Below are 27,551 nucleotides of genomic sequence, written 5' to 3' on the forward strand. Positions count from 1 at the left end.
CTACTTGAGGGGGTTATTCCGGAAAAGGGGACTGCAGAAATGACTAACCCCGTGTGCGTGAATAAACAGGCGTGAGCTGCGGAGCGCGAGGGCAGTCTGAGAAACTTAGGCGCTGTCCATGGTGCTGAATCGCCCCGCGGCGTCCCCTCAGTCTGTCTGTGAGGGGACCGACGAGTCTGTGAGCGTCATCTTTTTCCATCGACCCGAGCTGTCCACATGAACCCGGGATGATGGACGCGTACAGTTTCACACACCAGATTTAACTCGGACACCAGCGTGAAGGACTTGTGGATTTAAATGAAGACGCGACTGGGCAAAATGTTTCTGAAGACATCATTTTCCACGTACTTTCACCGCTGGTTATCTATTTACTGACCAGCGCGAGCCCGCTTCCAGCCAGTAACAGTCCATTCATGCATCCATCCATTCATGTATCAACATGTTATAAAAAATGAACTGCTGTAATTTAGTTGCCCTTCAAGCATAAGGAGATCTGCGTTTTTTGCTTTGTTTTTTATCAAAGAAGAGCGACGATTCCCACAGAGAAATGGCTCGCCTGCTTGTTCTGGTCAACTCCGTGGTCCTGTTGCTTTTTGGCAGCGACATGTTCTTGGTAGGAGCAAGTAAGTATAAGCCTCCATAGCAGAGGAGTCAAATCAATTATTGTGTACTTGTAAAATGCGCCATTAGCCATGCTCCAAGTAATTGTTCGAGTCTAACGAGGCTTTTGTTGGATTTTAAAATGCAACTAATGATGCGTTTAATTTCACCCTTCATTCATACACATTAAACAAGACCTTACATATGCTTTTTTTAATGCAGGTGGACTCACCTAGTGTAGTTCATGCACTAACACCTGTTTAACCAGATAGAGAATAGATTGCAAGCATGTTTAGGTATCAGATTTCTACTTTCTTTGAATTATTAACAAAAACAAGACATGGTGTCTATTAGGGCTGCAATTGACGATTATTTCCATTATCAGTTCATCTTCTGATTATTTTCTTGATTAAGTGATTAATTGTTTGGTCTATAAAAAAGAAAACAGTGAAAAATGCTCTTCCTAGTTTCTTTTTTAGTCTTTTAATGTCTTGTTTTGGCAGTTCAAAACCCCAAAACATTCAGTGGAATATGCTATAAAAGAGGGAAAGGCAAACAGCATTTTCTTACATTTTTGCATGAAAAATGAATAATGATTAATCAAAATATCTGGACATTATTTTTCTGTTGATCACCTAATCGATTAGTCGACTAATTGTTGCAGCTCTACTGTCTATTTTTAATCCTTTCTGTTTTACATTTACATAATTATATATTAACCTCATGAATAACCTTGGCAGTTTGCTCTACCTATGCATCTAAAAAAAGAAAAGAAAAAGAAGCAATAAACCTCTGTCTGCTCACTGCTAGGACACTTTCTTGTTGAATAAAGAAAGGCCATTTCATTCTTAAATCATGGACGACTAAACAATGTGAAAATGTGTAAAAGCTGTAATGTGCCACAGAAACACCAGTTGCAGAGCTGCCCTCAGTGAGATCAAACATCTTTAATTAACTGTGTAAATACACCTAATGTAATTGTCAGTTCAGCTTCAGACTGAATGTTTATGAATCTTTCCTATTGCAGAGCCACAAATCTTCTTTATCTGCTTCTGCATGCGTGCATCTACAGTATCTCTGCCTCTTTATCTACCTGTCTACCTCTATCACTTCCCCCCTCGTCTCTCAAGGGAACCGAGTCTTACATGTGATAGTGCCTTGAGAAAATCAGATTGGCACTTCACTGTTTTCTGTGGGTGTGTGAGCTGTCTGCCTGAGACAAATATATTCAGAGCTTTTGTCATGTTCTGCGCTGACATGTGAGATGCAAAAAAAAGCATCTCTGATCTCAGTGGAGTTCTGCCATGGGGCTGTCAAGAGCAGGAAAAGCCACTATTAAAATAATAAACACGACGCTCATAAATATAAATTTGGCTGTTTGAAGAAATGAGCTTCAAAGTCAATGAAAATAAATTAATCACTGGTAGATTCATGCGTGCTGTAACACTATGGGATTCACAGTGACATTCAGAGAAAGCTCTGAATTAATTGGAAGCTTCTTTAGTTCATAGTGAGGTTGATCATAAAAATTAATTGAAGCAGGAAAGGAGAGCATTTCAGTGAAGAGAATCTTGAAAGTAATGTTAAAATTATGTAATAGTCGACCATTTATTCTCGAAATGATTCATCAATTTAGTCCATACATTCATGTCTAAAAGTCAGTTTTTATTATTTAGATGTCATTAAAGGAAATTAGATTATGATGCCATCTTCCTCAGTAAAACCCACAGGAGGGTTTTGATTTTTCTTGGACAAGAAATACTTGAATGTGAGTAACAATGTTTACATTCCCACCGTCTGAAAAACAAGCATGCTAGAAAATGAATTCCACTAAGCAAGAGCTTATGTGAATTAGAATTTATTGGATTTATTTGGATGGCCAGACTCATATCATTCTTCAAATTGGCAATCTGCTGTTCATAAACCTGGTGACACATTCTTGACAAATAGACGTTCAGCATTAGAGCTGAAATCCATCAGAGTGAGAGCCAATGTTTGCTCATGTTGTCATAATTTTATCTTCTGTCACAAGCCAGACATTTTAACAAGAAAAAATACAGCCTAGAGTGTGTGGAAAAATATGGATTTCATTCAATATAGATGCTATGTGACACACTTGTTTAACCGTCTGTAGAAGCAGTAAACACACAGCTGAAGCCAATAAACTTAATGCTACAAAGTCTGTAAACGGCTGGTTCATAAATCTGCTCCAGCATGCTAGCCTTTACAGTTTTGGGATGATGAAGTAATGTTAGCTTGCGGCTGGAAAGCCTTGGGGTTTGGCCAGTGATTACATTAACCTTAGACTGGCACCTGGTCCCATCTGGTCCCACTGTCGCTTCACAGCCTCTGAGTCAGTGAGAAAAAAGACATAGTGCACCTAAAGGGAGGGAGAATAAGTGCCTCTGCTGTAGAGAGGCTCTGAAATGTAGGAAAAAGCATAGGACTTAACCACACCTGGCTGGACAAGTTCTACCATCTGTATCCATCTACATAGCTACTTCGTGCGATGGACTGTATAAAAAATGATGTTTGTAGCAACTGTGATGTCATCCATTGGTTTGTGGACTCCCTATTTTGGACTTTTGGAGCCATATTTTGACACCAGCGTGGTGCTAACTCTAGCTGCTAACTTGGTTAGCACAGTATATCTTTAACTATGATAATGCTAATACTACTGCCAGCAAACAGGCTTAAAACCATTACAATAAACTGAAAAACTTAACACCCGACTCCTTTGTGGGTCTTTAAGTACAACTAAATGCTGAACAAGACCTTTTTAGGTGACCAAAATGTTACCATTTACTATACCCAAACTTTTATTCTGAATCTGGGGTTACACCGTGATTGTGTTACCTGGCTAGACAGGTCTTTCCATCTTTATCCATCTACAGAGCTACTTCATACAATAGACTACATAAAAATGATAGGCATAGTCACCTTCACCATCTTGGATTTTTAGTGATTTTAAGTGATAAAAGTGACCATATTTGGACGAGAGGGTATAGAACTAGCTCTAACGCCAGCTGCTAGCTTAGTTAGCAGTGTACACTTTTAGTCGTGCGTTAACGTAGATAATGCAAATGCTAATGCTAGTTTATAGTTAAATATAGTTATATGAAAATTTAACCCTGTACAGTAAAACAAGGAAATTGGCTATAGAGACCTAAACGGTTATTTGTACCAAGCTGTAAACATGTTTATTACTGCTGTAAAGTTGGACATTTTAACATGAAGGTCTGTGGGGATTGGCTTGCTTTTGGAGCCAGCCTCAAGTGGCCTTTTGAGGAACTGCAGTTTTGGGCACTTTCCGCATTTATTTTGATTTTCCCTGCCCCCTCCATACAATTGTTTCTGCATTAGATAGATACTGGTGACGTCGAATGAGAGATTTAATCATAAAGTCACTGCTCCCACTTGGCATTAAATGTGAAAGAAAAGCAGGATCTCAAAAGGGAATAGAGTTCAGAGATGAAATATGAAAAAAATGGTCTTCAAAGGTAATGTGGGGGCAGATAGCACTGAGGCTTTAATAAAACCAGGACGACATTTCTTAAGAGCTCCACTACCAGGCGATTTGCAACAGTGGGGCCTTTGAGCAGCTGTGCGACAGCCTCCTGCTGTGCACAAGAAAGCATTTACACTTCCCACTACTGGGTCTGTAACACATCCACATGAAGCCGCTCGAAGATTGACTGGGCAACGCATCAAAATTCACGGCACCTGTTATGAGTTATTGCCTTTATTTATAAGATGTCGGTGAATACATTATCTCTCAAGGGAATACGGTATTAGAAGTATTAGAAAAGGATTAAATTACAAGCAGCCCTTCAAACTGTCACTCGCTTAGAGGTAATTGAGACTGAAATATGATCGATAATACGGTCCGCAACCTTGGTAAACCACAGTGTTTCCCATTTTAAAAGAGTTTCTTGTAATATGAATTATGCACCTTTGGGAGTTTTGTTGTGCGATCAATCATTTGAAACATTTAGTATGGAATAATGAGCTGAGCACTCATTCATGTCAAACTTGGCATTGTTTGTAAAACTAAGAAGTAGCAGCTTCTTGTCTTCATCTGGAAGGTTTACAGAATCATAGAACAAATTACACATCTCACGCAGTCATTGTTGCACTTCCTACTGTAATTGAGCTGTTGAAAAAATCATTGAAAAGAAAGAACTGGGTTCAAAACAGTATTTAAAGAAGTTAATCTACAGAGGATTACTGGTAATAATTGTAAAGAGAATAGCTGGCCGACTCTGTTGTCACACTTTCCACAACAAATGTGAATCATGTCTGCTTGGCATCCAGAAACAGCATCTAATCACAAATGAATAGATGAGGAGGACAGTCACACATGGAACAGTCTGACACACTTATCAGAGACTGTGACACTCATTGTTCACTTATAATAAAAATAAAATCATGGTTAACAGACAAAACACTGTCTGACTAAATGATATAATTCTCCTTTAATTCCATTTTACATATTGTTGTCTTTGCTTTAAAGTTTCATGTGTTTTCATTAATGTGCTCTGCTATGTACAGTATCACTGTTCCAGTTGTAATGTAATTTAAGTGTCGTCATTACAACAGCCTAGGGACTGCACTTGAAAATAAGCCAAGACGGCTAAACTGGCACATTTACAAAAATGTCTATTAATGCGCACAGCAACTACAACTTTAAACTGTATGAGTAAATAGTGATGAGATTTAAGGGTCTTTAAACCGTTACTTTAATTGGAGCTCCCTTGGTGCAAACTTGCATTTGCTAGTGAGTATTATCATTCAACAACCCACATGCAAAAAGCAAACAGCTATATTCATTTTGTCATTACAATTCCAACCTTAATACTGTCTTCAGGCGGCATCACACTATGCACAAAATGGAAATGACATGTCATCTGTCAAATGATGTTCCTGGTTAATCAGACAGGTGATGTAATCTCCAATTTTCTACTCACATCTCTTTTTTCCCCCTGTTTAATCAATGTCTCATGGCCCTCCAAGGTGGTTGGATCAAAAGCTGCACCGGCTGTCTCATTGTGATAAATCAAATCGTTTGACCATAAAAAAAACAACAACTAATCAATCTCTTGTGTTCTACTGTGAATATACAGTATAACCAATAAACTAACGATGCATAAATCAGGATATGTTGTGCAATTGTGCTTTGCAAGCAAATATAGAGGGCAAAATATGAGATACCTCTCTCTAACAAATCAAACTGGGCTCCATTCCATGTGACTCGTCAGCCATTCAGAGAAACAGCAGCACTTTCACTATCTCTCTGCGCACTCCGGTTAGATGGGGAGTACCTAATGTGCCGGGCTTTGGCTATATGCTATGATTCATCCTGGCAGAGCGCCCACATCCAGAGGGTCTTACCATTTGTTTGCGCCGACACACGCCTCGGCCGCTGTGACCTATTGCTGTTTGATCTCAGATCTTACATAACGTATTGTGTGGAGTGGCCAATAACAAACACTGAAATATCCACAATGACTTATTCCTGCAGAAAGAAACATCAAACAAGGCAGAGAGGGACAAGAGGCTTGGACTATTGGACTTCTCATCAATAAAATATTAGGCTTAGAAAATCACTTCATCTGCTGTCAAGATAGCAGCCATTACATTTTTTTTAGCTTCTAAAATGTGAATAAATTCATCAATGCTCATGTTAGCTGGTTTCATCTGGCACAAATCTTTATGCTCCACAGTGCAAAAAGTCACCTTACTTTGGTCCTTCAAGTAGAAAATATATATATACTTGTCCTGCTCAACCGGCTGCAATGGCAACAACATCATATAGCGAGAGGGCACTTATACATTAGTGATGATTCATGGCCTGCTTCAACTGAACCGTCACTTGCTCCATCACCAGTAAATGAGCCGCAGACGATGCATCATGGTTACTGGCCCCTTTTTTTGCCCATGCATGGCTGTGTGTAACCCCCATTACCTAAAGGACAATGAGCTCCAGGAGAAATGGATATGTCCGGTCTAAGACAAATGTTGCACCTGATTCTGACGCATGTATGTGTCTGTGTGTATGACACGTGCTGACATGTGCAATTCAGGGTCAATGGCATTAACTTGTTATCTAGTCAGATTTTAATCCAAAATAAATGAATATACTTGTTATTTGTTGGCAAATCGTGTATAGTGGATGACGCAGTTGCAGGAATAAAAGCTTCTGTGTGACTTTTACAAATGCAAGGCTGTATATTATGAGAGAAAGAGCACAGGCCAATGGTGCATTCAAGTACTACTTGGATGATCCCATTTTTACAAGTTGGGAAGTTGTTCTTTGACTTTGGTGTGTTTATGAGCTTTGATTTGTTGAAAAGCATGAACGCTACAAAGAAGATGTGTTGTATTTTATTGCAAAGAGATTTTAAACAATGTGTTGATAGCTGTTTCCAGTTTTTGCATGACAACAGAGTTGCATGTTGTGATGTCAGTTTACTGATAACAGATTCAATTAGAAGATCATTAACATGAGCATCAAGTGCTTAAAATGAGCAGTCATTTGGACACAAGGACACAGAAGCCATTATTGTAAATATATGTATGACTTGTTCCCCATAGCTCACCAAAGATCAAGGACATATATGCTATATGTGACTTACCCTCCCTTTTAACCTCCTGTACATCCATCTTAAGACATAAGTGTCTGCTTCCATAAATAATCTTCTCATTAAATGGACAAAATGAGAAAGAGGTAACCTCTTGATACCACTACCAACAGCCGAACCCTCCTTCCTCCCCGCTCTCTCTGCAGTTAGAACATTAATTTCCTGGTGCGCTCTCTACCACAGGCTAAGCATTAGTCTGGCCTCTTGTTCATCTCATTTGCTCCCCTCCACAAACCAATTTCTGAGCGTGTCGTGAGCCTGAGGAACCGTGCGTGGTGCCTGTGTTTGACCTTGACCCCCCTCCCACGGTTCATAAAGCCACCCGGGCTGAGGCGTGGAGACTGATAGCCTCGTCTGACCCGAGGGTCTTGAGATCTGCCTCAATGTCACCTCTTGCACCGAACACAGAGGCCATCATTGATTGTCTCAGAGATAAAACAGACAGAAGTGCAAGAAGCGAGAGAGAGAGAGAGAGAGAGAGAGAGAGAGAGAGAGAGAGAGGAGGAGAGGGAGAGATAAAAGGAGAGACATCGGGAGATAAGAGGAGAGGGAGAGGGAGAGGGACCGGGCTGGTAAACGGCAAATCATTTGAAACAGCTTCAAATTTCATCATTTTGTGTGTCATCTTCCTCTCTCAAGTGCACATTTTGGATGAAATATTGTCCTTGTGAAGCACATGCCTTTGGCTGTCATCTCAAGATAACTGTGTTATGGGTTATTACACCCTTGCTTCATGAGTTAATAAAAGCGTTTGAAATACAAATTGACTGTACAACTGTCAATTAACACTCCCTTTGTAATGTGCTACTTGAAGAGCTGCTGTGATACTGTAGTTACATGTCACTAGGAGAAGCATTTAGCAAGCATTGTCCTCTTGGATGCTGTCCCTATGAGAAATTATTCTTTTAATGATTATTTTTCCACATATCTGACAGCTCAAGACATTTCCACTGACTTGACCCTCTCCACATTGCTTCAGTTACTTTCTGCCACAACACACAAAGTCCATTAGACTCACGTTAACGACAAAAGCCCTGAGGATGGCCTCCAGGTCCCCATCTGCCCGGCCAATCCCATTTTATCCATCCATCTGACCCGAGCGATTGCTTGGATACTGTGAAGCCCTCTATTAGATCTGTTGCCCTCTGTTCCTGCTGCCTTTTACTTCTCAGGCTTTTGTCCCTCTTTGCAATCAACATTTCCACCAGCAACCAAATCATGATAGATGGCTGCAAAGTGACAGAGTGAAGAAGCAGAACCCTGTCCGAGGGAGGTGCACGTGAAATAGACTTTGGTCGGGTTAAAAAACAGGGCTGTCTGGAGGAAAAAGGTGAAAAATATAAATATACGTGTGGTTTTTAGAAATTCTGCAGTTTCATAAGCAAGCAGATTATTTAAACAGCCAGTAATTTGAGTTTTTTTACCTTAAATGTACTCATTAAAAGGGGGAAACTATCCTCTTTTCAATGCCAAAAAGAGTAATTTTAGCTTGCAGAACACAGGAGTTGCTGGTCTACCCGCTGCCGTGTTAGTTTGTTTGTGTTATTGTGTGACTTTGGTGTTTTTATGATTCACCACAATCTGTGGTTTGCAGAAATGTAGAATGCCAACATGTATTTTAGGAGACTGGGTTACATAATACAGTTGAGATGGCAAGGTCTGGTCTGAGGACACTGGATCAGAAAAGAGTGAAGATGAAAGAAAAAGCAGGAATGTACTGGAGCGACACCTCGAAAATCTTATTTTCAGTCTTGTCCAGTGCTTGAACATGAGACCCAACCACAGCCTGCTGTTCCATAGTATTATTGTGTTTCGTAATTCATCAGCAAACATGACTATATGAGCTTTGAGAGAAAGACTTTAATCCAAAACAAATACCTGTGGTCAGTTCAGAGCGCAAACACAGTTCTTGAGACTTACCAGGTGCAGTGTGGACATACATGGCATGGATAATTTAATATTTGTTTGGATCAACAGAACCCTATATTTCCATTTCCTTTCCTTCAGATCGGCCCCCAGCTCCTGTCAATGTATCGGTCATGCACCTACGGGCCGACTCGGCAACTGTATCCTGGGAGGTTCCAGAAGGAGATATAATAATCGGCTTCTCCATCTCGCAACAGGTAAGTCCTAAACTAATGTAATGTAAATCAGGAAGACTATGAAGAGATTCCCCCAAAAAATGAGAAAATTGGATCGGTTTTGTTTTTGGCTATACCCATTTGTGGTTTGGCATTGCGCCTTCATCATCTCCTGTTGAAATTTTGTTGGCACACCATGCAGCCAGTATGAAGAAGTGCACCTGGAATCGATTTTCTACCATGTCACAGCTCGTGACAGCTTGTGGAACAAGTTGGGCTGAAATGTGTATGGGTGACTGAGCATATTGAGACAAAGAAGTGATAATATATTCACTGAATCTCTATAGAGGAGGTTTTGTATGCTCAGTAAACAGCGGACTACCTATAAAGAGTTTGTCCAGCATACTGAATAAGTAGCAGCACATATGCACGAGATCCCGGGTGAATAAAGATGTGTTTTTGTCTGGATGTATATTCTTAGGAACCCCTTAAAGCTTTGATTAGCATGCAGAGACGCTGACTAAATCTCGCCTTCAAGCTCGGAGTCGGAATAAAACTTGGCATGGTTTATTTGTCGAGGGAAAACAAGGGGTGCGGCGGGACTATGCGAAGCTGCCAAACTGCTTTTTTTTTCAGCTAAAAAGATTTCAAAGGCTTAAAATAGGAAAAACAACTAATGCTAACGCTGAATGAGTAAAGGCCATATGCTGCTATAATCGTGTTTACGCTTTATGCAACTCAAGACATCATGTCGCCATTTAACTGCAGAGTTCCCTCAACTTAAACGTCTTTTCATCATGATATGAAGCTGAAAATGTTTGGAAATTGCCTTGAGTGTATATGGCAGTTTAGTCATTACAATACTCATTGTTTGCAGAGAGAGACAGGCTGTCTTTTCTATCAGATCTCTCAGTCAAGCAGAGTGATAAAAAAAGACATCTGGCTCAATGCCATTTCAAGTGCAGATGGGCTCGGGAGCAAACTAAGATGAGAGTTCTGCATGCAAGCAGGAGGAATAATTCTGACAGCTTTGGGTCTTGATTGCCCCAATAACATTCGGAAAGGTCAAAGACAAAGTCTGAGACTTCGAGAAAGCTTGTGATTCAAAGCACTTGCAGTCTAAATTAATCAGAATATTGACTCCACAACTTTTCAATTCCCAGTCAGGGCTCCATATGGTGAAACTAAAGTGCCAACTGTTAATATAATAAAGTACTCAGCATGCCGGTCTACAGCACCTCGAGTATTTTCTGGTTGATCACCTCCGTCTCTCATTATCATGGCCCATATAGAGACACAGGATAGTGTTAAGCTTATTACAGAGGAGAGTGTCTTCCTTAGGGACACATTTGCTGGGCTGGTATCTCTGTGTGGTCTCCTTGATCACTTTATTGACCACTGTACCGATTATTGGATTTACTCAATAGATCAATCCATTCTGTTATTTTCTGCCCCTTGTCCAATACCTAGAGGCAGGAGGGACACATGCAGCGATTCATCCGGGAAGTCAATACCACCAGCCGTTCTTGTGTCCTTTGGGACCTGGAAGAGGAGACGGACTACATCATCCAGGTTCAGTCAATCGGTCTCTATGGGGAAAGTCAAGCCAGCAAGAAGGTCCATTTTCGCACCCTCAAGAAGACCGACCGCTTCCCCTCCAACAGCTCCAATCAAGGTAAGCAGCTCTCAGATACACATATTTACAATTACTTGTTGCAAAATGTGTTTCTGTCTGTGTTTAAGGGCAGTTATAGAGTGTGAATAAAGGAGTTGGGGCTACTAATAAGCATTTTTTTAAAACTAAAAGATAAGGCTGCCGCTACCTTTTTAATATCATCATCAAATCCTTCGACAATCAATTCATCCTGCTAACAAGTATTATTTGTGTGCCTCAGATGTAGTTTATAGCACTTTGCCATGGAACTTCATTATTTTTCAGAAACTATTAACAACAGGAGACTGTGCCCCCCTAAAAAATTACCCCAACCCATATTTACGCTTATTGTTAGGCGGTGCCCTTCAGTGGCTGTAGTAATTATATAAAATGAGATTAGAGTCTAAAAGCCAATGTGAAAGTGAGGACCCAGGACACCTGTGTTTGTGACCTGGTGAAACCAAAAGTCAGGGTTGGTATTTAAAGTTAGAAATATAATTTTACTTCCTTTCCGTAGTTGCATCACATTCTACATGTTTCATGTCACCGACCTGATATCTGCCTCACGTCCAGCAGTAGTTATTTTACGACAAACTCTATTTTCCTAAGCTATGCTCTAACAACAGTGGTAATGTCTGGTAGGCAGTATTAACCAGGTTATTCACCTTAGTTTCACACGTTGTTGGTAATTGTTGCTGGTGATTAGCACTAAACATATAATGCAGCTGAGGCTGATGGGGGTATTTTTTGCAGGTAATAATATCGGACATCATCGGCAAATTAACGTCCTAGACTGGGGACCTTGAATGTCAGTACCCAGTTTCATGGCAACCCATCCTGTACTTGTTGAGATATTGTAGGATATGCTGTTAGCATGACTAAAACTATTAAAAAACGGACATCCGTCTGGAAAAATTGCAATGTGGAGCTGTTTTACATTAAATGTTCATTGTATTGAAGACATTTGACCCAACACAGTGGTGTGGCTCTATTATGGGATTATACATACCAGCAATACTTGTTTATAGGTTAAATCGATTGTGTGTTTTGGTGTCTTTATGGGATTTGTTAATATAACAAATGATGGTTCAGAGTCTGTCCTCAAGTCAACAAGAGTGAGTCAAAATGCACTATAATTGACCAGGTGGCAGTCAATTACTGCAGCAATCTTTTCATAGTGTTTTACTCACTGTGTTATGCAACATTGTGCTTTTAATTCTACAGTTTAGGATACAGCCATAGGCTTATTTCCCAAGGCACATACAGGAGCAACCCATTACAGCGGCTCTTCCTGCTGTTGCTCTAAAGCCTCTTCTGGCCATCGAAGGCTTTTAAGCATGCCAACACTGAAAATGAGGTAGCGTAAAGGCTAGTGCCGACATAAAAGCAGGTAACCTGAAGCTTCCTCTCACAACGTCTCTCTGAGTGGGCTCTATGCAGGTTTATTTTCTCTTATAGACCTATTCATTATTGACAGACTCTTCAAGCACGGCTGCAGGCAAGCTCCTCTGAATTTATGCAACTCTATATCACTCCGGGTGCCTAATCAGGATTCTGACACACACTCCGAAGCACTTTGGATTCAGTGTCTGGGCTCATGGGCTGGAGGAAATATGAAGACCATGACCAACAGAGAATAGGTTCAGTAGCTCTCAATTTCTTACGGCACAGATGAGGAAGAGTGAGAAAAAGCTATTTGCTTGTTATAAGCAGTTGGGAAGAGTCTACATTTCAGAAGGAACTTGTTTGCTAATCCTCTTTGCATTTGTTCAGCCACGATTATGGGATTAGCCAAATACAGTAACTCTTAAAATAATGGCAGCTTGCATTTGACATTGGCTCAGAAACAGGCCTGTAACTTCAACTATTTCTAACCCTGCCAAGGTTATGTTTCGGAAAAAACGCTGGACAACCTTTCACGAAACTTGGGGGAAGCATGAGCAAAAGAAGAACCCATTAAATTATGAAGCAAATCTGAATCAAAGCGTGGAAGCACAAAATCATTTTCACTTCCGTTTACATTGCATTTCCGCGCAGTCATGGAGAAATTACAAGTGCATCACAATACAGTAGAATATCACAGAAAAGTAAATTTCCAGTAGTTCAAGTCAAATAGCCCCAACCAAATATTGAGTCATATAGATGGACATACTTTTCAGAGGCCAATATTTCAATATTAAACATACTTTTTAAAATTGGTCTTTAGAAATATTCAAAATGTTTGACACACTGAATTTTAGGTCTTCATTAAATATAAGCCATAATCATTATAATTAGAAGAAATTAAATAAATGAAGACATGAAATGTTTCATTCTGTGTGTAATGGATCTATATAATGTGTTATTTCCATATTGAACTACTCACATAAATAAACTTTTCTATGATACTCTAATTTATTAAGATGCACCTGATCATATTTTGTTGCCCACCTGGGCTATTTTCTTTGCTCTTAGTTGCTAATACTGGAAACAGCCATTACTGGTTGTTTAAACACTCTGAGCAATAAAATACACCACATCTGCTTTGTAGGGTCCATGTTACGACTTAAATCTCATGAACTAACCGAAGGTTCCCAATTTGGGAAATGGGATTATCTGAGGAGCATGTGAATGCACCACTGGCCTTGGCGGAGGTGTTCGCTCTCGGAGTGCCATTCTAGTCTCCTCTGTTATATGTTGGTGTGGTTGAGGTTGCTGATGCAAGCGAATCATACACGTTTTTATCCAGCTGACTCAGGTTTGGTACCATTAGTTAAGCTGGCAGGATTGGCGAAAGAGAAGGAAACGTATTCAGGCTCAAGTTCAACACATGAGCTTGTGCACTGTCCATTAAGCTAATACAGACACTGGCATTACACTCCTCTCCTGCTGCTTTACATACTCAGGAAATTGTTTTCTGTACTACTATGTGATGTTAAAATCAATACATTTTTAAACTCAAACCAACCATCAACATCTGAACAAAGTGCTGAGCACGAAAAAGACTTGCGGCCAACGCCCTGCTCCTTTTCAATACTGGAAAAGATTCACTGTACAACATTAATCAGGATTGTTGCCCCCTCCAGGTCTTCCAAGTGGGTCAGAAAAACAGCCCATTCAGTGGATGAGCTTCATTTGTGGGAGTTTGTTTTTGTAAGTGTAGAAGCAATCAGTGTCAGCTTTCCATAAATCTAATGCCAGCGGCACTGCTGACTTCTCATGCCCCAGTTTTAAAGTCCAATCACATCAAGTTTCTTTATATAACTGTAGTCAAGTTTATTACTCAGCTTCTCTTTTCATGTTTGGCTCCGTGTCACAGTATATTTAGACTGATGACTGCAAATTTATTGTTGCCTGAAGAGACACACAGAATGCACACATCACCTGGTAAAACATGACAAACAGCAGCTGTGACTAATACTCCTTTAGAAGGTAAATTATTGCACTTATTTTCTTTTTGGAATCAGGGTTGTATTTTATTTAAATATTCTAAATATACTGCTAACTAATGCCGATAAAGGTACTGGTGTAAAAAATACAATAGTTCTGTATGGGATGGAGTTGAGTAGAGGTTAAAATATCAGAAAATAGAAATACTCAAGTTAAGAACAACTGCACAGTTGCTCATAAAGTTGGAATAAAGTATTTTTTTTTACCTCTTCCCATGAAATTATTGTGACAATGTGATTTATTCTTAACAGATAAAGTATATATCCTCTCAAAACTTTATCAATCAATCTCTTCCAAACATATCACAAAAAATGAAACCACAATTAACAGAGAATTGTGTCTGAAAACAAAATTATTCCAACTTTATGGGCAACCATGCACTTGGAATTTGTACTTAAGTATATTACCTGAGTAAATGTTTTTTTCTCTCTTTCCACCACTAAAAATACCACTGTTGCAATCAGTGAACCAAAAAAAGCTTAAAGTGTTGTGAGGCAACTACAAAATATGAGTTAGAATACTAGCAGTACTTTACAGATGCTACCTAAATATCTAGCTAAATATCCTATAAATCAGTTAATCTCCTGTGATAATACTTACTTGTATCCCCTTCTAGTCTACTTAAGCAATGAGAAAGATACAAACATGTATTCAGGCAAGACATGTGATGCTATGTCCATGTTTTAAATCCCATATAAACAGCTAAAAAGATAAGTAACTAACAATTAACTGTGTTTGCATGTGTGATGTTGTGGTCAGCTGATGCTGGTGGGATCACTCTTAATGGGAAGAAATAGCAGCTTTTTATTGCTCCACAACAAGCAGATTAAAAATGCTTTAATAAAATAAAAATCAATTACACAAATGAAACTTTCCACATACTCCTTTGAGACATTAGCCTTAATATTAATCCAGTAGCCCTGAAAATTAATTTCCATTGTTTTGTTTTTTAAATTAAACTTGTCTCTTAACGAGCGTTCACCGTGTCTGAAAATATGTTTACAATGTTTCCTCCTAAAATAGCAGCATATGTATTCGTCATAAACCTTAATGCACCTTAATGTAATATGACGTTTTCCAGGGTCTTGCTGCTGACCCATTGTTCCTTAAAAAGCCTTTTTAATCTAGTTGGCTCCAGCATCACTGAGCTATTTCAGAGATCCTTTGTCACAGCCAAGTGCTTCCTATTGAAAGTAAATTGATTTGCGGTATGTTCCAGGCATTCCCAAGAGCCACAGCTATGATACCCATGAATCAATAATGCTTTTATTTTCTTTCCTCAATGCAATTCTCTTGATAATGTGATTACATATTAGTGCATATGCCGGTGAATGTACACCTGGCCTGAGCCAGATTCAAAATCAATCTATTTCATATAAAGCATTTCCTGGCAAGATATATGGCACATGTTGCTGGAAAATTTGAATATAAATTGGCTACTGTGGATTTCAGGATCAATATGTCTTTCCAAGTCTATTTCAATTTCATTAGTTCCAAGGAAAGCTTTTAATCAGAGTATACATTTGTGTGTCCTTCAAGCGTGAGGCATGTTGTGCTGTGGTCTGAGGAGAAGGCTTCTTTAAGATCCATGGTTGTTATATGTGAGTTTATTAGAATTCCAATAATATATGCAATGACTATGTATGAACATTTTCAAAGGAAATATATTTTTGAAGGACCAAAATGCATTTTATTTCACTAGGCAAAGTGGGGGTATTAAGCTAGTACATTAAATACCTTATGGTTGCAAAGTTTGGGGAATATTCAAGATGGGGAACTTTCAGTGGGAATGAAAAGGGAATATATGGAGATGAATGTGAAATAACTGGTTTAAAATGGAAATATTGTGTACAGGTTTCCATTATGACGATATAAATACATCTTTTACCATATCATAATCAGGTATAATAAATTTCTGATTATGATCTGGTAAAATGTTTGTTTTATGTCACATAATAAAATAATTTGCCAAGTAAATCCATTCAGTTAACTATTGGAGAATAATACCTCTGAAAAGCAAAAAATGTGGGCTGTGTGCAAACGTAGGGATTAAAGTGACCAACTAATTTATACCGTTTTACAGTAAAGAGTGACTGAAAACAGATTAGTTAAAACTCCTCAATTAGCATGGCCAATCACTGGTAACTGGTAGCGAGCAAAAAAAAAACTAGTTAATTAACAGCAAATAACTGTATACTTTGCATTAAACTACTATCTGCTGGAAAACTGAAATATCATAAAAATATAAACTATATTCACTCATGTTAATAATTAAAATGTATGTGTAAGCATAATAGTGCTTTGGCTCAGACAAATTCCTATTTGATGATGTACATTTGTGATGTAAGAGTTCACTGCTGATTGTAGTGCATTGCTACAATTCAATTGACCTGCTTTTCACCAAAACATGCCATAAAACCTGTAACCCCCCCCCTGATCCCCCCCCCCCCCCCCCCCCACACACACACACACACTCTAAAATAAGTGCACTACTAACAGCCACATTTGTGCATAGAAAGTGTGCAAACATTCCCAGATTCCCAAGCTGAATTTCCCTAGGAAATTTTGAACCTTTGCAACTCTATCGAGGTATAATTGCAACATAATGAAGGCAACCTTTGAAATGAAATGGATTTACAATGAAACATTCATGACACTATGTGTGGTTCTCAGAGAGAGATGTGATAAAAGTGGGAAAACTAACATTCTCTATTCAGTAGCATGAATAGTGATGCCACAGTCAAAACAAAAAACAATCTACAAATTCATTATATAAATCATTCCCTAATAACAGACAGGAAGCCACTAAAATCATCACCTGCTGCCACTGCGCTGTCAAACAGTTTCACTAAGGAGAGGGATTAAAAAAAAAGAAGAAGAATATTTTCAAAGGATGGATGCCTTGGGCAGTCAAATCTAACTAGGTAGGAGGTCCCCTTAGACACAATTACTGTGTGATACTTCAAAGAGATGCCAAGCTGTCTCTGCTGAGTCAGAAGCTACACCTATAGGCTCTCCCATTAACAACACTGAAACAAAGGTAAGCTACACCCTGCTGGCTCTCTGCAAAATATCCTTTTGACTTTGACTGAAACTCAAAATCTTCCATGCTGTAGTTTATGTTTCGTATGGATAAGTTTCACTGTAGTTTAACTCATATCTTAAAGGCAGCAGTAGATCTTATGTTTTACAGTGCATTCACACCTAAAAAACACAATTACTCAGTTTCTAGCAGGAGATACAGGAATAAATCACACAATGTATCTTTGTGACACCGGTACAGCCCCCCTGGTGTTTTGTTACACGCTTTCTGACACAGTTCACAGCCACAAACAACACCGTGGGATCCGTTGGGAGCAGAAGGAAGGTCGACTAATTATCTCAACACAAACTCTTCGGTTCCACCGGAGGCACCGATACGCTCACTCTCTCCCTGATATAGCAGAGAATCACATAGCATATCTGAGTGTCAGCGCCACAACATGAAATATGTATGATACAACAGCAGCAGAACATGCTATTAAGGTCATCTGGAAATCCTGTTCACTCACTCTGTCGTATGAAAACGATTGCATCAAATATGCATACTGTGCGGTTCATCAGCATGTTACACAGTCTGCAAAGCACTTTTTTGAAATCAAGTAAGGTCATTACATCAACTAGAAAACGGTAAACAAGCGTAAGAAGTTCAGCTGGAAAGTCTCGCCGAATACAGAAGATTAAATTCATTACTAAAACAGCCTTCTACCAGTAGTTTCTTTATGCATTGACATTATTCAACATAATTTTCTTTTACATATGCAGAAGAACTCGTTTATTATTCAGTGGGTACAGACAGACAGATAGGGGAGTCTGGGATTAATAAATGGGAGAGCAACTCACAGGAGCACCAGTCGTACTTAGTGCTGACCTGAGTCCTGACCTGGCATTTAAGTGTAATATGCAGCCAGACATCAACTTTAGAGCTCACTGAGCAATAGACACAGGTGGTGATGATGTTTGGCTCTCAATGAGATTGGCAGGTTGTTTTTTAAGTCTATCTTAAAGGGATAGTTCAGATTTGTGAGGTTGTATGAGGTTATTGCCCAGTGTACAGAAGATGGTGGTTGTTACTGCTGTACATGCAGAAAAAAAGTATTCAAGCCACAGAAAAAAATCAATATCAGTTGACTTAACACTATATTTAGCTTATTTTCACCATTTACCCACCAGCCCTTTCCAACAGCAACAGTAAACTGTCATTTTACCCTCCAGAATACAAGAGTTGCTGGTCTACTGCTGCCTCGATCAGTTAGTTTGTTTGTGTTTTTGTGTGATTTTGGTGGATCTGATCCCTTTAAAACATCAATACCACACAATAACACAAACAAACTAACCGATCTGAGGAAAATTGCTGATTTTGTTAATGGAATTTGGTGGCTTTAAAGATATCTTAGATAAAGGCTTCATTTCGACCCACATAAACATAAACAAGGCTGCCTAACAGGCAAGCTGAAGTGGTGATAATATTCTAAAGCTAGCGTACACTTAAGATGACAGTGACTTTTCTAGGTGGCTATAGAAATATCACAAAGTTTCAGCAGTCTGAGTTAGCAAAACCAAGTGAATGTATTCATCCTGGAAGTTGTACAAGGTTTACTAAAAGTTTTTTTTTTCAGGCAAAAAACCTACATGTGATTGCTAACTAAGTATTACCCCAACATGTCTAAGAAAGATTTTTGATTTTTGAAAAATACCCACTTTGCTAGCCAGTTAGCTGTCCAGGAAACTGATCCCAAACCCACTAACATTCCCATACACACTCCCACCAAGACTTAGAAAACATGGCAGTATAATTGACCCCAGTCTGTAACAGCTACCATGTGAGGAGAGAGCTGACAATCTGGCATTCGGGGGCCAGTTTCTTGACAACTTGATTCACTAAAAGAGGCAATTGGGAAGAGTGGTGCTCTGGAAGAGTTCCATCCATGCGGGTTAAGAGATAGTTTGGAGAGGGGAAATAGGCCCATAGTCAATCCACTTAAAGGAGAATTAATCCTACAGAATTGATTTGTGGTACCACATTTTCTGACTAATACGTTTTTTGTTAAATCGCATAACAGTCATGAGAGATAAAAGGAGCGTCTACTTTTTTCAGTCCTAATTGGCAGAATGTGAGTTTAAGGTCTTTCTTTATCAGTAAATCCAGTAAAGTATCTCTGCGACTGAAACGTATTATACATGAAGGTTATTTATATATAAGGTGGTATTTGTATTCTCAAGTTAAGAGAAAGTTTGAGGCTATTGTTTGTGATTGAGTTCCACTGGACTGCACATTAATGCCAAATCTAGTTCATATGTTGTCTCTTCCATATAAATGAAAGAAAGGACAAACTGTTCAGTGTTGTGTTTAGGAATGGGTATTGACTGAACTGTCCTGTCTGTCTGTCTATCTGTCTATCTGTCTGTCTTCTAGATGACCCCACTGTGCAGGGCCTGGACAAGTCCCGGCATCTACAAACTGGAGAGATGATCATAATTGTGGTGGTTTTGCTCATGTGGGCAGGTAAGTTTAAAGAATATGTGTGTGGTTAATAATGATTAATAATGACGGTACAGATCCTAGAAACCAATTTACAGATTTCTAAGGTATTTATTGTACTAGCTTATTACAACCCTGATTCCAAAAAGAAGAAAAAGCATTGTCTTAAACATCAATAAAACAGAATGTGATAATTGAAAACATGTTCAAAGTGAAACACTTTTGTTTTTGAGGCATTCTGTTTTAATTTATGGTTTTGACAGCATTCAAATTTTCTGGAATTGAGGTTGTACATTTCTTTAAAGTATACTATGCAGGGTTTTCGTAAAAAAAAAAAAACCAAAACAATGTACAAACTCATACAAAAAATAATCCCTCTCAATCATGACTTATAACCCACTAGAAGTTTGTGAGGAATTCTCTATCTGCAGAGACCAAGCTATGGAAATAGTGGCCATAGCTCTTTGCGAAAAATGAGTGAATCTGTGGTTTGTTTTCACTTTTGTTGAGTCTGGGGGGAGGGGCCAAGTTTTAATATTCTGCTACAAACAGTAAGTGACAATTCCTGCATAGTATGCCTTTAGCTTAATGGTGCTACTCGATTTCTGCCTAATATCAGACAGAACTGTCACCTTGTTACACTTCAGCTCTAAATCTTTCTCTTCCATATGAAGTAGTATGGCTGTACGGGTATTGGAACACGAGACATTGCCTTCAATCACAGCTGATTTCTGAGGGGGATTCAATTTTCCCCTCACAAATCAGAGACTAACATATTTTCCTGAATCTACTGTCATTTTAGGTCGACACTAATGCATAGCTTTGCCTACAAAAAATATTTTTCCAGAGTTTTAAGGGTCTACAGTGTCAGGAGATATTGACAACGAATGCTGTCTATGTTGAAATTGATTCAGAACTGCCTCAATAGCAGCATCTATAGCTTGTCTATAGCAGTCACCGTTGTCGTTATTGGACCTTCGTGGTTCCAGTGTTAGACATGCCCATGGTGCTAGTTGGCTAATCCCACAGCTGTTTCATAACAAATCAGTCAACTCAGTGGAGTGGGCGGATTAAAGGGTCTGGGCACCGGCACATTTGATTTAGTAAATCACTCGTTTAATATGTCATAATATACTGTCTCTATAATAAGCTTGTAGTCCTTTGTGCTGTCACAGTAACACGGATCTCACTGTGTCTTCTACATTTCAGGAGTTATTAATAGCCTGATTGGAGGTTCAATTTGTTCTAATATCTATAAATCCAATGCAAAGCACAAGATGCTATTGATCTGGTGTTGTCAATGGTGAAATTACATTAAAATCCTGCAAAATAAGCTAAAAGATAATTGAATTTTTCCACAAGAACTGCAACTTGTTTGCATTTATATTCAGCTTCAATGATATACACTCATGGTGGACACGGACAGAGGTTTCACACTGTAGATTTTCTTGTAGTTACATCAATACATTGACACACCAATCAATAAGCCACTAATCAATGGACAGGCATGCAGAACAAGACCTGAGGGATCACTATTAAGTGGAAGTTAAAGTCCATAAAACCTGAAAAATGAATCTGCCAACTCTAAACGTCGCTTTTAGGCCTTTTTTTTCCTGACACAGCGATGTCAAACCAACATCACGCTTTTCTGAGCATTCTCTGCTTCTAAGCTTCTTTATCCATGTATGAGTTTCGACTCCTTTGAGGAAGTGTGCTGATTAATGAAGTGTTGAGGCACAATGAGAAGTGGCATATCTGACAGGCTGCCAGGAGCCGGGTTTTCCCACCCCCGAGCACCAGAGTGAGATGTTAAATAATACTAATGAGAGAAACCAAAGTAACACGGAGGCTGCGAGGAGTGGGAGTGAAAGAATAAAAACATCTCATGTGGCGCATTCATAATGGGCCGCTCATTTGCAGCCAGTCCAGTTTAAAGTCACCCTACTCTGCATTTTATGAGCCAGCAAGCACCTCCAAATGCACAAAATCTGCAAAATACATCTTTATTTGATCATTTATTTGTTCTTTTCCGCTCTTGTTATATTTATTAGCTCTTAGTCTTTTTATCTTTAATCTCTGTTACTTTCCGCTGCTTGGAACAGGTCTGAAAAAAGTCAATTGAATCATAAAGTAATTAACTAATTGCTTTGATGCAATCTCATCTGCTGTATTATATAATGTTTGTGTAGCGAGGGGCTGTGAATTAAAAAATGAAAGCTTTAAATGTAGTGAAGATGTGAGGAAAAACATCACACAAGTTTTTGCCAATATGTTGAGAAAAGTGTCATATTAAAACATTATAATAAACTGCCATGTAAACCGTTCACATGCAGACAAACTGCATCTTAAATGACATAAATGCTGCTGCAAAACAAACCCTTGGAAATGCCTACTGTGAATTATTCCCTACTACAAAGAGACTGACACTTAGCTACAATATTGTACAGCTCTTACACAACGCATGAATAATAATTTCTTAATTAAATTAATTACAATATGCTTCTATTTCTTGCAGCTGCCATTACCAGAACTCCATATCAGTTACTGAATATTTAATGATTCTCATACAAATTCATAACCTCACCGAAGCAAGGAAGTTAATTGTGAGCGTGCCGTAACGTATCCAAACTGGAGGCATAACTGCATCTGGCAGATTGCATAGTGTAGCACAGCAAACTCCACGGAGAGCTTCTGTCTTCCAAGCTTTCAGATAACGCCACCGCCATCCCACTCCCATGGGAGCAGAATTCCATTATCCACATGGCCTTTCAACGTGCTCAGTTAGAAGAAAATGGTGACTTGTCCGTGAGTGACAGCTCGCCACTGAATTCCTATTCTCGTTTGTGTGTGTGTGTGTGTGTGTGTGTGTGTGTGTTGTGTGTGCTGCACATGTGCCCATCTCTCACCACCCGGCAGCTGTTATTGCCCTGTTCTGCCGGCAGTATGACATCATCAAGGACAACGACTCCAGCAACAATAAGGAGAAGGCCAAGCCGTCGTCAGAGAGGAGCACGCCGGAGCACCACAGCGGAGGGCTGCTGAGGAGCAAGGTGAGCCAGACTCCTCTGTAAACAGCCCACATAAAGGCTCCTTCAAACAGAGTCTCTCTCTGCGGGACAGTGAGCCAGCATGCAGAGCACCACAACACTGAAAGTGAAGCAGCTAAATGAAATTCAGCCACCCTTCATCTTTTCTCACTGAGACTTGTCAAAATGTCTTTTTCTACTGTGTTGTGCTGTTTGCAAAGCACCTTCCCACAGAAACAATTTCCTCCAGTGAATAATAACATTAATGTAATCTAATCTATGAGTTCAGCCAACACTCACCGATGTGAAGTGCCCACCTCTTTGGCACTTCACAAGTGTAAACTAGGTTATGCTGGATATTAACATGATTACTGTAGTTTTGTCAGATGCAGGTACATCTGGCTCTGGCTCTGCTGTACAGGCTGGGAAACAAACAGCTACAAATGTGACTTGATTAAAGGGATAGTCTGGATTTTTTTGTATTGGAGTTATATGAGGCACTTACCCATAGTGTATTAATTACAGCAGATGGTGGTCAGTGCGCCCCCAGTTTTGAGAAGCAGGCAGGAGTACCAGCACAGAAGCTGTGTAATGTATTGCTGTGGACAGGGGCAGCGGGAAAAATCAATTTCAGTTTAAGCAAACTTAAAAAAAAGAAGAAAAAAATCAGTTTAAGGGCATCTGACAGCCTTGTTTAAGTAAACAGAAGCAGATCCATGGTCTTGTAAAAACGCTACCAAACTCCATTGACAAAAACAGTAATTTTACATCACAGAACACAGTTGCTGGTCTATCATTCCATTGATTGATTGATTGATTGATTGATTGTGCTATTTTGCGACTTTGGTGATTAAAGGGTTGGTTTGGCTTCGCTAAAGTCCCACAATGACACAACAAACCAAACTAGAGGCAGCAGTAGACCAGAAACTCCTGTGTTCTGCAAGGTAAAATTACTATTTTTGTCAATGGAGTCCGGTGGCTTTGATAAAAGCATAGATTGGTACCCAGCCACTGACCATGGATAAGTACCTGAAATTGAACTATCCCATAAATAATGTATATGTTGGGAGATGATGCTTGATCAAAAACTAAAATACTGCCCAGTGAAGCTTCATGTAAAAGATCCACATGTACCTCTGTTGACTTTGAGTAACTGGAACCATCTCTCCTGTGTTTGACTCTTCCGCACATTCTCATATAAAATAAATTAAACAGCAAGCAGCCATTTCCATAATTAAAATGTAGGCATAAATTGACATTGATTTGATTAGTAAATGCAATTTGCATAGAGGCGTGTGCAGAATGCTTCTGTATGTTTAATTAGAAAAAACACAAAGGACAATACATGTTATCACTGGCAGAAAAAAAGCTTAACTTTAAATTTTGGGACATTTTAACTAATTTCACTACATATTTCTGTTCTAGAACTTATTACATCTGAATGCTTGTCACTTTCTGGCTCATAACTTGTATAGTAAACATTAGTTTAATGCTTTAATTTACCTTTACTGAACATAGACTGCACTGCTACTGGAACACATCTCAGTCATATTCTATATCTTGTTACAGGGGTTACAGGGTTGGCTTGAATATTAAACTCTGGGATGCTCAGTGAAGAACAAACATGTCAATGTCTTAAACATATTAAATGGGGTGACAGGTGAAGCATTGAGTGCATGAGAAATGATTTTAGAAAGTACCAGATACCAGTGGACGGATGCATGCAGTCACAGCTCAGTAATGAGACCATGTCTGATCAATAATCAAGGTCATTTGCATGGCGAGTGTCGACCTCTGGCTCGGATTTAACACATCACATATTGAGTTCACTTGTTTAAATTAGCTGAGGGCCAATCGTTGCGGGATCCCTCTTTGTGTTGGCTTATCTCTCCTTCCAGTCCTCATTAGCTGCTCAGATGTTGATGTAAGGTTTCTGTCAGAGAAGTTCTGATGAGGAATTTAACCCTCTGTAGTATCAGCCAACAGTTTACATGGTTTAACAAAAGTCTCACCTAGTTGTAAGAGAGATTGGATGTACTGGATGAGACATTAGGGCCAAATTTCTGCCAATTTGGATAGTGAAAAAATATAATCTTGGTGATCTTGAAAAATGTTTGCCGCTTTCAATGATTAACTTGTTTCATCCAATACCAGGCTGTAAAAAAGATTTTAAAAATGTCCTTAAATAAAAAGATATATCACACACTGTTCTAATATAATGGGGCTGAGCAATTAATCATATGTTCAGTTACGATTTTGGCTTCCAACGATTATGAAAACAAGACAATCAACTTATAAAGTATTTCATTTCGTGAGTGACTAACTGGAACATGTTGAATAAAGTTCACCAAAATATAAAAAAATAGGTTTTCAGTAGGCTGTGGCAGTACACCACAACACATTTGATGTACTTTAATTTGGTAAAATTATTTTTATTTTATTTTTTATTTTTTTATTCATTTTGTATATTAAATATATGTTTGGTAGTGCACAAATAATAAAATTGACTAAATGATTTATTATTTTTCTCTAATTTAAAAGTTTATATACTGACATATTATTAATCTCTGTTTTTGCCTTAAGATTATTCATTTTATATATTAAATGTTTGGTATTGCACAAATTGTACAACATAGACCAAATAATAAAATTGACTAAATTATTTTATGTATTTTTTTCTATTAATTTAAAAGTATATATACCGGTACTTACATATTATTTATCTCTATTTTGTCTTTTTTTCAGTTAAAATATTTTTAAAGTAAATCCACTGCAAAAAAGACAAGTTCAATTAAGTATGAATTCTCTAAAGTCAATGAACAATCATTAATAATCTCGATAGTGACCAAAATAATCGTGACTATGATTGTTGCCATAATCGAGCAGCCCTGAGACAAAGTATAATTTACTGTAACATTATTTGTACTTGTCTTTATATTGAATGAGAAAGAAAAGTATAATTCTCATTTCTTTTATCTCTTCTGTTGCAGTTTCATCCTTCTGTGCCGTCTATCAACATCATCGAAGTTTGAGAAGAAGGAAGTTAAACTCCTCTCTCTTCATCAATCTATGTTCCACCTTTCTTACTGATGAGGGAAAAAAGCTGAAAACAAACATGTACAGTTTCTGTGGGTCATCATCAGTGAAGAAGGTCGGCTGAGGATGAGACACACATGCATGCACACAGTATTTGTGGAAAAACACTAAACTACAGGTACACACCCATGCACATGACCCTACACACACACACACACACACACGCACACACACACACACACACACACACAATATAGTACAGTAGCTAACAGAAACCTCCTGCAGGTCGATAGTATAAACTAATGTTAACCCATGGTGCAGTTAACATTGATGTCTTTGCCAGGTGCTTGGTATGTTATTGCAATACAAAACACACGATCATCTCTGGGAGGCCGGTCTTCATGACTTTAAATACGCAATGTATTTTTGATATTGGCATGTGCAATTAGACACCCTGTTGTAGGCAACTCGGCTCAAAACGAATCAACATTTTTTTCCATTGCAAATAGTGTTAATATCACCAGAAATGTATATTATCTGACTGCTGTGTGCAGATTGTTAATAAGGAGAGAAAGCAAATACATATTTTCATTTGTAAGAACTGCCGCAACCACGTCTTATTTTTTTCTAATGCCATTTTCGGAATAACATTGTATTTTTTCATGTATTTCATAACTAACAAACATCATGTCTGTACATATTTGATTCATTTACTAAAGTTGCATGCAGGTCATTTGCCTGTAGAATAGCATTTGATGTGCATACAAAGTTAGATGCCATAAATGGAGAAATAAACATGATTGCAGTCTTGTTCATGTTTTCTTCGGCCCGCTTTTAGAGCGTATCTTTTTATCATCCAGCGTTGCATTTTCAGATCTTGTATATTTCCTGATAATTGTATTTCCTCCAGTGTAAAATAAACCTTCTTTTGAATGTCTCATCACACAGTTGCAGCTAATGTAATGGAGTAATGCATAAATCACTTCCACTGCGCACAAAATGCACTTTAACACACACAAGCTGCTCATCAGATGTCACAAAGGTGCGTTTTGTGCATTAAATGCTGGCTGAGACTTATGGTACAGTAGAAAACTGCACTTCATGCACAAAACACTTGCCAAGTTGTGTCACAAAAAGTGTTTTAATGCAGGTAATAACTTCAAAGTGTTACAGATTAATTAGGTAATGATATGGTAGTCGAAACTATCGTCACTTCATTTTGAGTTACAAAATGCATTTAGTGCAGTTTATAGTGCAGCGACACCTGCAGCAACATAAACAGAGTGGGCTGGTGGAATTTATATTCCCATGATAAACTTTAAGAGGACATATTCAATCTTAACAATTGGACCATATGGTGCAGAAATAAGCAAAGATGTAAATTACAAAACAAAACAAACACAACACATTTTTAAGAAATCTCCCAAATCCCTCTATTTATCTGGCTCTACTATCTGTGTTCTAACTGTCCAATTGAAAGGCAATTGAAATCATTTCAAACTAACTTTTTAATGTTTTCTACACCTATTTTGAAAAACTAAAGCATTTTCAATTTCATATTGA

General features: G+C 38.6%; 1 protein-coding gene across 1 annotated transcript; it reads left to right on the forward strand.

The window, feature by feature from the left end:
• fndc4a (fibronectin type III domain containing 4a) lies at positions 1–26,926 on the forward strand. The gene is made up of 6 exons (XM_059356405.1): positions 1–623; positions 9,249–9,364; positions 10,793–10,997; positions 19,861–19,950; positions 22,843–22,976; positions 25,943–26,926. The coding sequence occupies exons 1-6, from the start codon at positions 548–550 to the stop codon at positions 25,982–25,984; spliced, it is 663 nt and encodes a 220-aa protein (XP_059212388.1). The 5' UTR covers positions 1–547; the 3' UTR covers positions 25,985–26,926.
• Positions 26,927–27,551: the final 625 nt, after the last annotated feature.

This window comes from Centropristis striata, chromosome 18 (genome assembly GCF_030273125.1).
Source record: "Centropristis striata isolate RG_2023a ecotype Rhode Island chromosome 18, C.striata_1.0, whole genome shotgun sequence".
Taxonomy (NCBI): Eukaryota; Metazoa; Chordata; class Actinopteri; order Perciformes; family Serranidae; genus Centropristis; species Centropristis striata.

What these genes read in the sequence shown, in the direction of transcription:
- fndc4a (XM_059356405.1), top strand. Translation starts at nt 548, where the DNA reads ATGGCTCGCCTGCTTGTTCTGGTCAACTCCGTGGTCCTGTTGCTTTTT. An exon ending in CATGTTCTTGGTAGGAGCAA is followed by an intron (nt 624 to 9,248) that starts GTAAGTATAAGC and finishes CCTTTCCTTCAG; the next exon opens with ATCGGCCCCCAGCTCCTGTC. An exon ending in CTCCAACAGCTCCAATCAAG is followed by an intron (nt 10,998 to 19,860) that starts GTAAGCAGCTCT and finishes TCTGTCTTCTAG; the next exon opens with ATGACCCCACTGTGCAGGGC.